Raw genomic sequence first — 18,030 nt, forward strand, 5'->3', positions numbered from 1 at the left:
GTGAAACTATTTACCGGGTTCACAAGGAGGTTCAAGGGTTCTTTTATTTCGATCTGCTTCGGAACAATCTCGACTCTAATACGGGGGACGAAAGCCTGGATCCACGCCAGAAATGACGGCCACAAATCTGTACAGAGAACATCTGAAAGCGTGCCGCTCAATCTACTGAATATCAAATGTGGAACTCTGCATTGATAGGGTCACAAAGTCAAGTGCGTGTGGTGGCGTGTTACAGATTCTTCCGGACAAATCGCCCGTCAGTTTCAAATGTTTAGGCAATCTGTCTACCAAAAATAAAATAAATTAAACCTTGCATTTGACCCGGATATATATAGAGGGTGCCCTTGTCAGCGCAAATTGCGAAACGCCAGCTGAGAATACCCTGGAATGCTCGGGATATAAATAACACTACTTGACGCTGTTTGAACAATCTTTTGTGGAGCCTTAGTACTGTACGTCGTGTAAGAAACCCAAAGTATGTGTACATATATTTCATTAACCGCATCCCTTCTCCATCTCTCAGAGAAAAAACAGAGCTTTCCCTTCATTTTCCCTCAGGTTTTCGCTTTGCCAGTAATCTGGAAACAAAACCAGTCGTAACGTTTTCAAAACAAGTTGATTGATTGCTTCGAATCTTCCAGAGGCGTCAAAACGAAGGGATAAACAACACAGCATGTGAAGACGTTGATTAAAATAGTTTTGCATTCAATCTGCTCAAAATCCTATTAATTGTTAAAAGTGTCGGTGAAATCCATATCCAGTTAACACAAACGGCCCGAATTATTGAAATATTTGGTCAGCAATGCCCTTGGGGACATGTCAGCACTTGAGTAAAACCCAAAAAACGTAGAACTGAGTCATTTGTTCTCCGGGACGACTAGACGAGCTCGTTGATGAGACAGGCTTTAATACGCCGTAACACACTCAGTTATAGCCACTACAACGTCTGTTCTACGAATTAAACAGTAACAAATGTACGAAATCTTATAGTTCGCGGACCATGCGGGAAGAATTCTCTCATGGGCGCAAGTGAGCGCGTGTGTGTTGCGTGAAGTCGCGCGAGTGCCGATTCCCTATCAATAGCGTTCCCGGGAGAGAGAAAAAAACGACCAATTCTATCTAGGGTCTTTTTTTTTTCTTTTTTCAAAAAAAGTGGTATGAGAAAAATTTCTTCTTTTCCTTTAAAACCGTTAGATATCAGCAGTTTTGTTGCTTCATTTTGCGGTCGGATCAATGAGCTTATGCATATGAAATACTGATCTTCTCAAGATGTTTCTCACGTAATTTCTACCTCGAGAAAACAGTTTATATTGTTTGTGGGGAACTAACCATTGTCCTAGAAGCATGAATATGACGCATGGCGAAAGAAAAAATCCTCGCTTGTCGAAGACGACCTCCCCACGGTCCAAACTGAAAAAAAAAGGAAATTATTGAGCCAGGAATTCCTTCTGGTGGGAAAGGGGAGACTGGGGTAACTGAGGGTAATGTCCAGGCTCGCATTCTGCCACAGATTTTATTTGCTGGGTTATTTAAGGGGGGAGACAACCACTGTGCAAACAAACTTCTTTTACCAGACGAAGAGCACTAAAGCTAATCCTTATTTAGGAGCAAGTTCTAATGTTATGCACTGTTGCAGTGCAAGATATCCACGTGTAACATCTTCCTCGCAATTTGAGAAAATTGGATCTTGATTTTATTTTGTAGAGTGAGGCAAGCAGTAACCTAATTGAGCTCTGCTTTGGTTTTTAACATTTTTTTCGAGTGTCAGCCCCTCGTCCTTTGCTCTGAAAATGGGCTAGCGCTTGAAAATCCTTACGGTAGCCAATTTACATTATCAACTTAGTTGATCAGACCAAATTATCTTCTAATACCCTCACCGACGCAGCACCACAGTTTCTTAAGATTCAGACTCTTTTGGAACATATTATTTGCGTTGTGTTCTTGTGCGAAACATTGCTCCTCTTAACCCTTCAGTGGTATTGGAGGGTGATGCCATTTACGGCTAACGATTAATAGTTTGGTCGGCTTACGGCTAACGGTTGGTATTTGTCAACTTTTACGCCTAACGGCCGAATTTTTTTGGCCGTTTTACGGCTATCGTTTAACCCCATTGCGACCCTCGTATAAGAGTAAACCGTTAGCTTGTTGTGTGTGTGTGTGTGTGTGTGTGTGTGTGTGTGTGTGTGTGTGTGTGTGTGTGTACGTGGGGGGAGGGAGAGGGTATCTTGCGATTGACTAAGTGTTCCATGGGGGGGGGGGGGGGGAGGAGGAAGCAACAAACTCGCTTCCTTTATGCTACAAAAACTGCGATAAAGTTCGACACACCTTTTCCTTGCAAAAGTCTACAGCTTCCTGCCGAAGTTTCTTTCAGCAGGAGGTGGGGTAGTGTTCATTTACAAACCCTTTCGATAAAAATCTCATCAATTCCCCTTTCTAGTGGATAGTAATAACATTTGCTTGTGGAACAAGGTCTTTACTGGTCAACTGATACTGAAGTGTCATATTAGCTGCAATTGAGTCCTTTAAGTTTTAAAACAATTGAATTTTCACACAGTTTACATTTTGTGGTCGAAGGGGAGGTTATCTGCACGGAACATTGAGTAACACCTATTCTTCTTACACACAAAAAATTAGATAATAAAAAATTAGAAGGTATCTATTCGATTTCGTGAGCGAACTTTCCAATATATTGCAGCACATTCAGACTCAAGATAACGATAATGTATGGCATAGACATTTCTGATTCACATTGTGTCGCGCATGTGGCATGTTAATTTTAGAAACTCTGACATAAGCACCTGCCCGCAGCTGTTCGCTTTATTTTAATTATCTCGACCGAACTTTGATACGACGACTCGTAAAATAATTCATAATTTCCTTATGCGTAGCTTCCTGCATTTTTTTTAAGCGATTGTGAAAAGATTGATGCGTGCTATGAATCGAGTGAGGAAAAAAAAATACAAATTTCTTTTCATTATTATTCCAACATAGCCCCACTTTTTCGTTGAAATAGACGAACGATATGTCGGAGATAGCAAATATGAATATGGTTTACCAAGAAATAAAAATAGATTTAATTTTTTCGAAGTGCCACTTCAGACGTCGGTTCCAAAGTTGATAATTTTTCTCGCGCACTCATTGTCACGTCAAGTAGCGTTAACGCGAAATAACGTCCGCGGTCACGCGCGTTTTCTGTTCAACTGCTTCCGAGAAAATCATGCATGCAAGACACATGCAGAAATAATTTTGAGGGTTTTTTTCGTCTTAATACACTGTCCGCCGGACATAACATTTTTATGAACAAAAAAAAGCTCTCTAAGTAATTAATCAAACTTTCACTGATCCATGACCACACGGCGGAAAATTGCTTTTATGTTATCTCAATTTTATCTCACGCCGTAAGCATATTCGTCTCAATTGCCTAATTATTCTTGTCTGGAATATTTAGATTGTCAATATTTGGCTCTGTGGTATTAAAGTAATGCCGCTATACATCTGCTGTAGGATTATGTAAAAACACGATCAAAATTTTCGAGAATCTGATAAGAAGTTAGCTTCAGTCGAAAACTTAGTAATTTACAAGACGAAATCGACATCGAAGATATTGTACACAAAATCCACTTAGCCTTAAACATCAAGTATAGAATTTTGTATTTGAAGAATAAAAAAATGGATTTGATTTTTTAAGAAAGTTCCGTAATCAAACGTAGATTTCGTGTTCCTTTGGATGACAACACTCCTTGATTTAAAAATATTCACCACTCTTTCTATCTGCATCATTTTGATTTATAATTCATGCACCCTTAGGATATAACACTTTGTTAAAGTCGTTCAACTCCAAATGGTCATTAAAACCGGTTTAGCGTATTTTCGTGAGAATTAGAAGGAAATTTGCAAGTTCATGTACTCAACTCACTGTTTTCTAAAAGAGGTTTACGGTTAAAGTTGTTTAGTCATTCCCGTTTTCGGATTTATATTTGGCCTCTCAGCAGTTGTCTAAAAACAGAGCCACTTGAATTATATAAGCTCTCACCCGAAGCTATTTTTAGCATGTCAGATTTTCTGTAAAATATACTCTTTTTGAAAGAAATTGAAATAACTACTCCGACGTGCGAGTGTCTGTAACTCTAACTTGATGGTTGGACTCCCTTTGGAAACTTTACATCCGCTGTTATCATTTGGAATCGAGCGTAGACTGTACACAATAGCCTTTCTTCTCAAATTACACCTAGCCCCGTTGTTTTGAGACTTGGAATATCGGTTTCCTGTTCAATAACACAACTTAAAGATTGTTATGTCTACCCGGAGTCGCCAAGAACAAAAAAACACGGCATGCGAATATCAAACAATTGGTGGTACGCCATTCGCCTGGAGCCTTAAACCCATTATTTTGACTAAGATGTTTAAATGAAACAAAGTGCATTTTTATTTATGTCAAGTCTAGATTTTTCCTCTTCATTTTTTTCTCCTCCTTTTTCCTTTTAGGAATTTGGTTCCACAGAAGAAGGGTTCTCACTCGTTTGGAAGGCAGATTTAGAGTTTTTTAAGCTTGTCTTAGGGTTAAAACGGAACACTTTGTTGCCAGCTTTGATCTCGTTAGTTCATGAGGTCGAAACGGCGGTTAGTGGGTAGATAATGGAAAGCCTGATGTAAATAACAAAGAGCATCATTAAAGAAGATAGAGAATTGTTTAGCCTTCGTCTGAAAGACGATTCTATGCTATGTATTAAAAGGCTCCCTAAGAAATCTACCATTAAAATTCGATTTGCATCTTGAATTAAAATTAATACTAACAAAATCTCGCTCAGGGCGCCAAAATAAAGGTTGGATTCTCTTGCATGTGGCTCCCATTTCTCTCTGTATTTTTCTTGAATGTTTTTCTTTTGTTTTCGGCGAGAGAAAGGAAGGCAGACAGAAATCAACATCACACATTTCACATCAGCCCTTAATTCAAGTTTGAACTCAATGGGAACTTGATATTTCAATCTGTCGCGCACTTCGTGTCTAGAAGTGTTTTTTTTTTTTTTTTTTTTGGATATAAAATAATCTTCACTTCTCGGTTGCGCAAATTAAAGATTATATTCACTGATCGCAACATACAAAACATTTTTTTGGACAACTTCTAGACTTCGTGTAACATTCGTGTTATGTTTTTTTTAAATTCAATGTTCATCTTCAGAACTTTCGGCGCTGTGGAGCGCGCCATTCGTTTTGTTAACACTTGATTTGTGGGTAAAACCACCCGCACTTGTACCATTTAGCATGTGGCGACTTCTAATTACCGACTCCGAATCTTGTCTGGGATTGTTCACAGTGTAGATAAATTGAGAACCAGCATTATGTAATCTTTGATTGTTGATCCACGAGTGGAATCCTTTAATTTCGTTTTCGAGCTCGCGACAATAGCTGTCTTTTTCTTCTAGTTTCTTTGATAGGTCTCGAACGTCTTGTTGCAAAACATTAATGGTTTCTTTGGAATTCATTGACAGAATGTCGTCCTTTTCAGCTTTATATTTCTTGACCTCGAGTTGTAGTTTCATGTTTTTCTCGTTCAAGCTTTCCAGTTCGAGGCGCTGGCTTGTTTGAATCATTCGAAGTTCTTTTTGAACACTTTTCAGTTCTTGAAGAGCTTCTTCCATCTTTCTAGCATGTTCTTTCTGCAATGAACCTAGTTCTGAACGAAGCTTGTCCCGCTCTTCAGTAAGATTTTTCACTTTCTCTCCCGCGTGCTTAGCAAACAAATCTTTCATATCCTTGGCTAACAAGCTACTTAATTCCCTAGGCGAAGAGGGAAGCCTATCGTTCTTGTTCAAGTTCATGAGTATTTGTTGAAAGCGCTCCTCCCATAAACTATATTCACCTCCGTTCGACTCGTCGCTTTCTCGGTTTGGACTGAACGAATTTTCATAGCCGCACCATCTTTCATTCTGAGCCACTACCTCTAGCATTTCCTTTGCGGTTTTCTCCAGCGATCTCGGATCTTTGGCTGACGGGGTCGCAAGAATTTCGCTAACAGTATGCGAAACTGTTCCGGGACTTCTCAATGGTTCGACTTTAGGAATCGTTTTTCGTATTTCAGGGTGGCTATGAAAACTATGAGGATGCCGCGAAGAATACGAGTCGCTCGCCAAGTACGGAATGGTATGTGGCGCGAAGAGGCGAGCGGGAGAACTCGACATTATGGACAACGAATGTGTCCCGCTCGGATTGGAATTTTCGGCACTTTTTGCCCGACCGTGGAGAGGGGACCACGGCCTAAACGCGGACCTTCTGCCGACGATATCTCCACTAGCACCACTGCTGGTGTTGTCCCCTCTCTCGATTGTGTCGCTGTCATCATTTTGTTCTTCACGCGACTCTCGCGATTGTTCCACGCGAGGTTTTTTGGGAGAACTCGCGTCTCTGTCGCGCTCGTTCACGTCTGAATCTTGATCGTTCGGGGGCGATGCACGTTTCCAACGATGTCCGTCCGAAAACTTATTCATAAGCATCTCCCAAAGTTTTTGGACATGTATCGTGGGTTGTTCATTGCACAACATTAAATACAAGCGCCATTTCGCGTCATCAAACCCCCAGTGACAAGTGTGAATTTCGCCTGAGGAATGATTGTGAATGACAAACCTTCGCGGAGAGAACACTCCATCACATTGTGAACATGTAATGCACTTGGCGTAGGGATCTGTGTACTTGTCAATTTCTAGAGTTCCCACGCATCCGCCAAAACACTCGTGGTACACTTCCAAACTGTCCACTGGGAAGATACGGCTTGGCCGTTTTGGTACCTCGCTTGCGGTTAAAATCCCGATCAAGCGAAATGAATCAGTCTTGGAAATAAAACTTGCCGAAGTAGCCGACCAAGACAAGACCCCAGCCAGCTTAAACAATTCCAGCTGATGCGGCGTGCAGCGCGGACAATAGATCTGAAGTCGGTCTCGATTTGCGTTTATCTCTTTGCTGTCAAAATCCTTGAGCACTTTATTCACAAGTTCGGTGTAACAGACGCGCTTTTCGCCCCCAGAGCTGAAGCAAGCTAAAGGAATACTGTCGATAATTGTTTCCTTGAAGTTGAATCCGTCATGTCCCTTCGGCGGTGGCATCCTTACTGTGACTGTCTTGCTTATCAGCCTAGAATGTTCAGTAGACGCAACATATGAGCTATGTTTAGCAATGCTGTCTGGCCATGATTTCTTCGCGGTGAAACCTTTAGGGCCAGTGATGGAGTCTGTCGAGCAGTCGCGATATTTCTGTAGGATTTCGTCAATAAGCGGGTTGTCTGATCGACAAAACTTGCCCCGCTCCATTCGCGAAGCTTAATTTCACCCAAATACGTTACAAGAGCGCGTCGTGTCAAAGTCTGCGTCTAAAAGCCTTTCTCTGTAGCAGACGATCGACGGGTCGTTTATTCACTGCACATGCTCTGTGCATGGCTTCCTGCTTGGACCGTTATTGTTCGTTGTTGCTCTGACATCTGAACATGTGATATTCAGGGCTGAAATAACTCAAAAAACGTCTGCCGGTGACAAAAATTCGCGAAATCTACGACTGAAACGTTAGTCTTCTAATCCACTCGCGACCCGAAACCACTTAGAGCAAACTTGACGATATACTTGTTAAAAAGAAGATGATGTAAATTAAAGGATCTCGTGGCTTCGCCTTGGTACTGTCTTCCAGAGAGAACTAAAACTCGAAATGTGTGAATAATTCACTACTTTGCCTGATAATAGCGACAGAACAGGTTGTCTTCGAAAACACTTGGTAGTCTTTTGTGAAAGATGTCTACTGCTGCCAACCACATCATTGTGAAGGTTGAAAGAGCCAATTGCGTGCGGCTGACTAAGACAAACAAATGCATACATGTAAAATGTTGTGTGTTGTGCGAAGTCCCCCGTCAACGTCTAGACAGGGTTATTGTATTGTCTAGACGTGTTTTTGACGTCGTAGTAGCTTTTGTTTCGGCGCTCGAGTCTTTTAGGCCGTGTTAATAAGTGGGGCGGGATATAGGCGCAATTGACGCCGCGTGCAATACAGTGGGGCACGCATTTGTTCTTTGGCGCATGCAATCGGTTCGCTGAAATAAACCACCCGAATTGTTTACGGCTGAGAGCAAGTCAATCGAATTTGAACAAAAACAATGACGGGAAATGAACAAAAACAAACCGACAGCTGTCTTTGGTGCTTTTAATAATTTACGTCGAGAGACGACAGAGTAAGTCGGATGTTTTCAAAGGAATCATTTAATTCGGTAAAAACCAAATTCATCTTATTTTAAGTTATTTTGTCTTGGGTGAATAAAGCTATTTGTAAATGTTTACGAATCTCTGGCATCTGCGTATTATTGAAAGCTTCTCGTTAACGAATAAGAGAAGCCCTTCATTTATTTTAATTTTCCTATTTCTCTCTCCAACTCTTTTCTTGTCTTCATTAATTTTAAGGATGAGACATTACGGCGCAAAAACAGTCAATCCGATGCCCCGCTTTGCCACTAAACCATAGATCATTTAGTAAAATTAAGGTGGCGAAAAACTCGTTTACAATTTCACCAAGACGATCCGTGCAAATTTCATGTTTTCTTTACATTCACCTGTCAAATTTTTCTCTAAAATCCATCGAAGCTTGAATTATTCCATAACAACACTAATTATGTTTGTGATCTCTTCCAGACATCAGTAATTTAAATAAAACAGTGCCGTCTGCCCAGTCATTTTCACTGAGGCAGCAAACAAAGGAAGGGATTTCCACACGACATTAGCAAAGCCTCTCACTCGCTTTGTTCGTTACATTTTGTCTGACCGCACCGTTGCCATTTAGTTAGGAGCTTAAAATTGGATAGACTTTTTGTTAAAATTTAAAAAAAAGAAGCTAGAACGTGGTGTGATAATAAAAGCGTTCTACCTGTAAAATATTCTTTTGTCTTTTTATGTGAATTTTTGTTTTCGTTTTTTATTGTTTTTTCTTTTCGCTCTTCAGCCGAAAACTTATTTGCTTGTGGACTTTCAAAATCCTTCTGGAACATATTGATACCAAGGCTAGTGTAACAATTGAAGTGGATCACTTTACTATGTGTTTGTATATATGCATATGTGTGTATCTATTTGAACTCACGCACGCACATATAGATATATCTCTCTATATATATATATATATCTGTTCCATCCATTTGAAAACTAAACCATTTATTCCGCTAATGTTCAATACAGTGGCTGCAGTTATTGAACTGGAATTTCGGTGAGAAGAGAATATGCCAGCACCCTTGGTTTACAGACATGAACGCGAAAATGATCATTTGCGTGTATTACCGACCTGTTTTTTAAACCTTAAACCTCGTTACAGTTTAGTGAATAAACTTATAATTAAAGAGCTTCCTCGTTCTTCATTTTTCAAACCATCATGCATTGTCATAACTTGTTTTGTTGGCGAGCAACTTGCTTGAAACTAAAACTAGATCTGAACGGTGAATACTTCAACGGTTCAATTGCAAACGAAATAGGTTTAGATCTGAGTTATTAGGTTTGTGATATATAGTTGGCTACCCCTCGCCGAATTCTCCGCAAAATTTTTTTTTTGTAGATGCAAGCCGTTCAAACAAATCAGTTATTAGAATGCACTTATAACTCTCCAAATCACCGTTGAATGCTCTAAAATAGCTTTTTCAGTAGACCGCGACTGCCAAGTTGTTTTGCATATAAGCTATTTTGTGTCGTCTAAAATCCTCTTCACAACTGAGATCTGCTTGAGATCCCGGCTGATGATAAGGAAACATTAATAAGGCCGGTCGTTCAATGATCAGATATTCTGACGCCTAGACCTCTCGAACGTAGCTTTAAGTCACGAAATCAGGAAAGCAGTTGTCGTGGAGAAACTGGCGCAAGTTGTTGTGAACCATCGTAATAGCTCGCATGCGAATGGTACAGAGCTAATAGATTTTCAGCTTTAGGTTCGAAGATCGTAAAAAAAAATATGCTATAGTGAGGCGATTTTTGTATCTGTTTTGGTGCGGTGAACAGTAAGAAATTTCAGTTTAAAAGGTGTACATTTTATTGGCATATGCTTAATTAAATAAATTACTAGCGAACGTCGCTTATCAAAAATTGTCTCGTTCATCAATAAATTTTGAACATTGTTTATTAGCCATAGGGTTTGATCTAATGCCTATGATTTCTTACCCACCGGTACAATTTTTGATACGATCTATCAGCAGTATGTTGATGGAAAAGGGATCACCAGCATTTTGGAGGTACGGCTTTTGTCGGAATTTATTATTGTATTAGCGTAGCTAGGATTTAGTGGTTGGTGCCTGTCGGAAGTTAATTCGGTAATCGATGACTAGCCGTCAGGAAATAATATGGACCTTTTAATATCGCGTCCTTACTATTTTTTTTTTTCAAACAGCTTTCACATTTTATCGACAATACATTGTCCTTTTTCTTATCTCAGAGAGCCTTAAGAGAACGGGTCATCAAAGATCGAATATTCCTGAAGTGCTGTGTGTGAAATAGACATTTTGTGTCCGTCGCTAGTCAGAGGGGAAATTAGTTAGTGAATTTTGAAGCCTGTGCCTTCTTCCCGGGGATATAAATCTCGCAGAAATGTTATATCGTGAAACTCTCGAAAAATAATTTGTGGACCTTAAACCGAACGATCGAAAAACCGCGTGCTGTATTGAGGTGTCGCGTATTTGTTTTTTCTTCTTTTCCTCTGTTCATGTTCAAATTTCCTGTCAGGTGATAACTAAGGAAGGGTTGTCGAGACTTGACAACCAGTTAGACCTGTTACATTAAAATTAATGAATTTTAAACATGTGAATTTCTAAACTTGAAAAACCACATGAAATGTCTGGATTCTCTTTTACTTTGTTCTGCTTTTTGCAAAACTTATGCGTCGATCAAATGGAAGCTTCGACATCCCTTCCCCGGGCATTTGAACTTCTGCAGATTGTTTCATTCAAATTCTCGTCCCTTGAGGCCAAAATTGTGTTCAAATGCCCTACTCAACTTCCAGATTTGACGTCCAATTTTTCTGTAAAAGGCAAAATCAGCGACCATGACTGTCTACTCATTTACCAAGCTTTAAAACTTAGAACTTGTATAACTTTTCTTCCGTGTCACTCACTCGCGAAAGTGAACTCTTTACCTTAAACACCCACACATTTAACGATTTAACACGTGTATTCCACTGAAGAGACTTAAAACTTTCGGTTCAAATTCCCCACTCCACCCCAGACAGGCAAAGTACAGACGCAAATCAAATGCCCGTGGGTCGCTTTGGAAGATGTTGAAGCTTCGAATTGATTGGCGCATTACTCTGTGGGCTGAAAAATATCATTTATGCAACGAGGGATGGCTGGGGAGGTGAAGAACGCAAAGGCATGAGGAATAGAGACGACAAGGGCGATTTATGGCTAATTAGTTCCCAACCTTTCGTGAGTTGTGCCACCTTCACTTGTGCCCTAAGATTGACGGTTGTTGCTAAAATGTAGAGCAGTGTTAATCATTCGTTTTCGTTGTTTAAAATCCTCGCACATGGGTCGCATCCAGTAGCAGGAAGCTTTAGTGATTAAAGCCATGAAGAGTTCTTGAAGCTCATCCAAGTTGTGTTATTTCTTTCTGCTGTTCTGCAATGCGGAAGGGAATAATACTAGAAACAAATGGCGGGTGGTGGTGCATATAATGAGGAAGGGCACGCTTCATATCACAGAAGAAACAATGTTCTGAACACCTGATAGGAAAAGAATGAGGCCCGACAGGTAGCACGGGGCCGATCTAACTGTCGGAATACAGTAACACCTCATGCGTCGCTTTACGCTAAAATGGACCAAATGACTATTAACAACGACGTTGTTTTTTAAATAAGTTACCAAAATAAAATTTTTGTCGATGGATGGAAGGGGGTGCTTTAGAGAACTTCAGCTTGATCTACGTATTCTGTGACAAATCCCTTTCGCCTTTCTTTTCATCCCCCTATTTTTTTTTTTGTTTTTATTATTATTTTTTGATAAAACGTGTTTTTTAGGAAGGAAATTTAGCAAAGTGAATTTTATGTTACTGATATATGTCTGTAAAATGAGGAGTATGCTCCATGAAGAGACGTCATAATTTTTATCTCTGCTTTGAAAAAGTATGTGGAGCAATTTACATTTCACTGCATTTTGAGATTCCAGATATTAACCTAACCTTTCGGAAATCGTCATCCAAATTAGTGTGCCAAACACTCATTCATAGACACTGTAATTTCGGAAACAACTCCACGCGGTTCAAAAAGTACTGCTGCTCTGGCTATTGAGAATCAATACAATAAATAATCAACATGGTGAAGAATGCCTAAGAGATCGCTAAGAAATAGAAGAAGGAAACAAAAACCTTGATATGTCGTGGGAAAGCGAGAGCCTTGCTGCTCACAGGATCCGGAGTTGAATTTTTTTTGTAAATTAGAAGAAAACTTTCGAACCTTCAGGTAACCCTTTGGAATCTTAAAAGGCGGTCAGTGTCATCATTCTACATACACTTGTGATAGTAGAAGATAAATGTTGCATATTTCCTAGACCATACTGTTGCATGCTATATTTTCGTTTAGGCATGAGACATGAGCTGGCGTGACATTAAATTTTTGTCCAAGCGAGAGAGTTGGAATAATAATAATAATGTTTCATGGGGAACTCATACTCAGTCTCTTAGGTTGTTGTAGGTTAAGTAAATGTAACGCAAATTTTGGTAAATTTTTAAAACGAAAGTTGAAAATTCAAAGTTTCATTAAATCTTGACATCTTCACCCTATCATTATGGAAAGGTAAATTTTATACTGATAACTTATAAATGAAACTTTTGGCCGGTGTAATGTTCACGAATCTTTAGTGCTCCTGCGCTTTTTTCCCGCGTTCCCGCGAATAAATTTCACGAGGACTGGAAACTTGTAAGAAAATACAACATGGCGGATCATGATGGTTATTGGAGAAAATCGACCTTCACATATTTTGTGGATTTAAAAGCATGGTTACCCACGTCTATGTTGTCATATTTGAATGGAAATCCAAGGGTTTCAATGGCTGCAAAACCCGCCTTGAGCTAGCAATAACAGTAAGTCATTTGGACATGCACAGCTTGGCGAAGATAACCTGCCACGTAGTCAACGCCGTAGAAGTAAGGTAACTTCTTGACCTGTTTTTAAGAATATTTCGTTTTCATTATAATATTTTGGCTGCCTTTTCTAGATTTAATGACCGGCAGATCTATGAGGCTGCTCAACCATGGGTTAATGTACATTATTATTCTTAAAATGCCTAAGTGCAGGACATTCAAATTTATATTAGACTCTGAGCACAGTGGCTATGTTTTGATCAGTAATTCTAAATTTGACTTGCGTTTCGTAACAGCAAGGGTGAATACAGTCCTGTCAACAACAAATCAAATAAAACACCACATTGACAAGGCACTCTTGTAACAAACTGTGTAGTGAAGGTCATTTCTCAAGATTCTGGGAGAATTTTATTTTGTGTACATGTAGATGATGAAAGATATTTTTATGTGCTTGCAAATTGGTCAAGATGTGGATCATATCTTTCTACTTCAAAATTAGATTAAGAGCTTGAAATTGCCACAGCAAGATAGTTGCTAAAGGTAAAGCCAGAATCAACTATCACATGTTGAAATTAAAAACAAATAATCTTATTTTGTTCAGTAAAAAGCTGTCAGTGGTTCAAAACTTAACAAAAAGACAAGCTCGTGTTTTTATTTCATTTTTGCTTGAAACCACATAATGTTGCAAGCAATCACTTTATACACTGTTTGTCAAGGAATAGATAGCAAGTAGCACAGCCAATCACATTGTAGCATCTGTGATACAATTATCTCCAGCAGATTGGCACTAAAATAAATTAGGGAGGGGTGGCTGTTACACTAAGGCACTAATTATCAAGAGAGCTGTTCAGGGATTGATGTTTCTCAAGAGGAAACAAGTAAAGCTTAAGGTTACTGCCAGCCTTTAGGTGTCAATTTATGGGGGTAAAGATGTGTTCATCAGGGCTAGAGGGAGACTCTTATCAAGAGCAGATGTCCAAAATGGATAACTCTTTGTAGGGGCTTTCCTTACTTTCTTCTTCATGCTTCTTTAAAGATTTCATACAAAGAAGCTGCAATGCAGAACTTTGTCTCTTGCCTGTTTGAAAATAAAAGTTTTATTGTGTGAAAAGAGTAGCAGTATGCTGTCAAAATGTTGCAAACTACATCAGAAGTGACAACATTGTGAAACAAACAAGAATACTTCATTTCTGATAAGTGCATTTACTCTGGGCAGAATTTTTGGAAAAATTGAATGAACTTTGTGCCTTTTACAATTTATTCAGAGGGAGGACTGATGGAAAATTAAGGAATTGTTATCTCTTTCACCATTCATTTGGCAAAAATGTTAATTGGGTTTATCAGTCTTGATTCAGAATTTTGGCTAATGACACTTTTTCCTCTTTCCCACACAGGAAATCTATGTTAATAGATAGTTTTTTTAACACCTCATTTCATGGTAGTCCTGATGTCAGGACCAGAACATTGAGGTCTGGCTAATCCCATGCGTTCGAAAAGCTTAAAGAGGGATTTTGATAGAGGAAGTAAATGTAATAATGTATACCTTCCATGAAACTTTCTGGCACATTTAGAACCATGTGACCAGTCATGTAATTTAATATTATATCTAAAGTAATGACATTAACTTTTGCTGAGGATCAGATGTGACTTTGCCAGTTCAAGACAAAATATGCACTTAAAATACATCACTGCAAAATAGAATGGCTTTAAAAAATGTCAGCGTTATTTTCATGTTAAGCTACAGATTGTCACACCAAAACATTGTTGTACCTCAAAACCTCTTCCACAAATCAACTTCACAAACTACCTAGTGTGAATTGGCTGCCGTTCTTGATTTAAACCCTGCATTTAACCTCCAATCCTGTAACACATGGGTTGTGCAAAACCTCAATTTTCCAGTCCTGGGTCCTGTTTCTCAAAAGTTCCGATAACCAAACAGACCTGAACCCTTACTTTAGAATCAAAATGTTAGCAATAAAGAAGCAGGTTCTGGCACCCCTACCTGACCATTTTGTTTCCTCAGATGATAGTTTAATTTTAATAGTTTTCAAACCTTTTTACACCCTCATCATCGTTTTGAATGAAAACAGATCAGCTTTACAGCCCATTAAGTTTCCAGAATCTTTGATAAAGTGACCCCTGGGTTCAGGACTAAACCATTGTAGTTATGATCATTATTGTTTAGCGCTTAACCCTTGAACTCCCAGAAGTGATTAACATGGAACTTCTCCCTATAATACCCATACATTGTCCTGCAAACAGGTGATGAGAAAACTCCAACTTATCAGGTAGAAGTTGTTATCTTGATCTAACACTAAATTCTCTTAACTGATTTACAAGGAAATGTGCAGCAGCTAGAGGGGAGAATTAACAATCAGATCTTGGGAATTAAAGGGTTAGGAACACTATATATTATTATCTAAGTGTCTAAGTGTGTCAAGGTTCAATTTAATTATTTTTTTCCTGAGTGTAAGAGACAATTTACCATCAGTTATTAAGTAAGAAAACAGTTGATCAATCAAACAGTCAGTCAATTAATTAATGGATCCAAAAAGGAAAAAAAAAGTAAAGGAAGGGGAAAATTGGCTCTAATTTTTTGGGAATAGTTGAAATTTTAGCTTGTAAATAAGGATCTCCTCTACACCACTTCCAACTCATTTTTCATGCCAATTTATTAGCTCATTTTGACTGGTCATGTATTTGTTTTTAGAAAAAGTCAGTTCCATACCCCTTAAAAGTTGTTTAATGGCATGCCTTCATTATTTCACAAAATATCAACAAGTCTTGCACTAAGTATTTGCAATAAATAATAAATGTTGGCAAGGTTTCCTTGTAGAAAACTGAATTAAATATGTCAAATTCTTGATACGCTTAACTTCCTCATGGAACAGAAAATTACCCATTTCTTTCCCTTTCGCTAACACGTCTGATTAAAATTATATTTTAAAGAATAGGAAAAAATGTGGTTTGTAAGTGGAATAAATACACACCTTTTAAGTGACTTTCAGCACTAATTATATATTCAGTTTAATTCCTTTTTTGTTCTACTTAATGCAAAAAAAAAAAAATCGAATTTATGTTGTCACCTGGAATTAGCGTGCTAATGTAAACTCTATCAAAACGGCTGCTCGCCTTTGTTAAATTCCTTTGTGATAAAAATGTCTGGAAATCAGTTTTAACTCGTTAATATGGTATAATATATGTTTCATTAAATATTAAATGGAGTTATTTGTCAAATGTGTCAACTTTCTATACTCAATTTGTGTCTTCCAGTTGATCAGTAGTTTATGATGAGATTGCAGTCACGGATGAATTGTTAGTGATGTGAAAGAAATGATATAAATGATGTACATGTACTCATGTCAGGTGAGAAAGCTCTTTATCATACTTTTCATTTCTTTCAAAGAAACAAATTTCTTATTAAGGAGCTTAAGCAGTCAGAACGGAAACCCCAAGTAAAACGACGATTGAAAAATGAATTTATATTCATTTAAGGAATTTCGTCCTCTAGAGCGCCACAATTTAAACCTCAACATTACATATATACATATATATGTATATAAGAGCAGCGCAGAGTTCCAAATACAAATGCTATTAATTCATGCCGGGATCCCTGTTTTCTGACCATAAAAATTATTGTGATTTCACGTTATTGTTTTGCAGAGGAAGGTTAGAAATGTACGATGTTTCAAAACGCACATGTTAGCCATTGTTCCGCTCATTAGTTCTTTTGTTTTGCTACGTTCTCGTTGCGATCACTGTCGTGGTTTGCTGTGGTTGCCTGTTGAGTTTTCCCGTCATCGTATTCCCTTTGAGAATTACTGCTAGAATTTGTCGTTGAGTTATGTCTTACTGGCCAGAATTTAAGCCAGTGAAATTACGACCTTTCAGTTCGTGAGTAGATTATCCTATTGTGGCCCATGAAATAAGTCAGAGAAGAAGTTCGGTGAAATCGCAGAAAGGTGACAAAACCTCGATTTTCTTTGATTAGATTCCTGTAACTTTTTAAACCTTTTTGCCTCAACCAGTCTTTGCTTCAATGTTTTGTCTAACCCAAATTATCGAACTGAAGTGATTCAGTAAGGTTACGTCAATAATGTTTGAAATATTTTGTTAGAGCTTTTCTTGTTGCGATGCAATTCAGTTCTCGTTCAAAATATAAGGTGTAAAGTACAAATTCAGTGGCAAGAGTTAAAACCACACCATCCGGCGACAAGAAAAAAGGAAAATAAAGTGAAATAAACTGTCCATTCTTTTCCTCCAAGGTGTTCTGAAGCAGATTTTTAAGATTTATTTTGAGATTACGTTTTACTTGTGTTTTGATTTCGCTGTTTTTTTTTAACATAATAAGTAAAAATCAAAAGCCGAGAATTGATTCGACAAACCATTGTCTTTTCTTTAATTTTCAGAGGTTGGTTGCACACTCAAAGAAGTAAAAACGAAATGCGAGAAAAGAATGCCCATGCTGTTCCTCCAGTGAAAGGTCGTTATTGTATTGAGCAAGCAATTATGATTTTAATTTGTTTGCCATACAGCCTGCAGCCTCTTGCCTAGTCAATGTTTTCGTCTGGAGATCGATGAAACACGAGCACTCTCTCGGTGCTTATTTTTATTGTTGCATACGAGGCTGCAAACACTTGAGCAGTGCGTGCATTGAATCTGTGGTTTCGTTGTGAATATTTATTTTTATTTATAGCTAGTTGAATATGACGGAATAAGGCGCTTAATTGTGTCTGTGTCAGATGGCGAGATGAAGTTATGAAGAAATGAAAAGGCCTCAGGAAGTACTAAACGTGGAGAGGAAGGAGAAAGTCGAAATAGTATTTGTAACTCTCTCGGGCAGGATTTGTACTATGATCTATTATAAAAATTTGTTTGTTAAGCACTCATACTGTACAAATGCTGTGAAACTGTTTTGGTAGAGGTTATTTATCGAGGGTCAATCCGCCACCGTCCCCCA

At 38.5% G+C, this 18,030-nt stretch overlaps 1 protein-coding gene and 1 long non-coding RNA gene across 2 annotated transcripts; one reads left to right on the plus strand and one right to left on the minus strand.

The window, feature by feature from the left end:
* Positions 1 to 4,402: 4,402 nt before the first annotated feature.
* On the minus strand, positions 4,403 to 9,677 carry LOC113678762 (uncharacterized). Its single transcript, XM_027195671.2, has one exon. It carries the CDS (start codon positions 7,299 to 7,301, stop codon positions 5,163 to 5,165), a length of 2,139 nt encoding a protein of 712 aa, XP_027051472.2. The 5' UTR covers positions 7,302 to 9,677; the 3' UTR covers positions 4,403 to 5,162.
* Positions 9,678 to 12,891: 3,214 nt separating this feature from the next.
* On the plus strand, positions 12,892 to 18,003 carry LOC113678766 (uncharacterized). Its single transcript, XR_003446925.2, has 3 exons — positions 12,892 to 13,138; positions 16,344 to 16,436; positions 17,480 to 18,003. It is a non-coding gene; the product is annotated as an uncharacterized LOC113678766 (long non-coding RNA).
* The last annotated feature ends 27 nt before the right edge of the window (positions 18,004 to 18,030 follow it).

This window comes from Pocillopora damicornis, chromosome 8, assembly GCF_964200805.1.
Source record: "Pocillopora damicornis chromosome 8, jaPocDami1.2, whole genome shotgun sequence".
In the NCBI taxonomy this organism is placed as follows: Eukaryota; Metazoa; Cnidaria; class Anthozoa; order Scleractinia; family Pocilloporidae; genus Pocillopora; species Pocillopora damicornis.

Coding starts and splice junctions, on each gene's coding strand:
- LOC113678762 (XM_027195671.2), bottom strand. CDS start 7,301: ATGGAGCGGGGCAAGTTTTGTCGATCAGACAACCCGCTTATTGACGAA.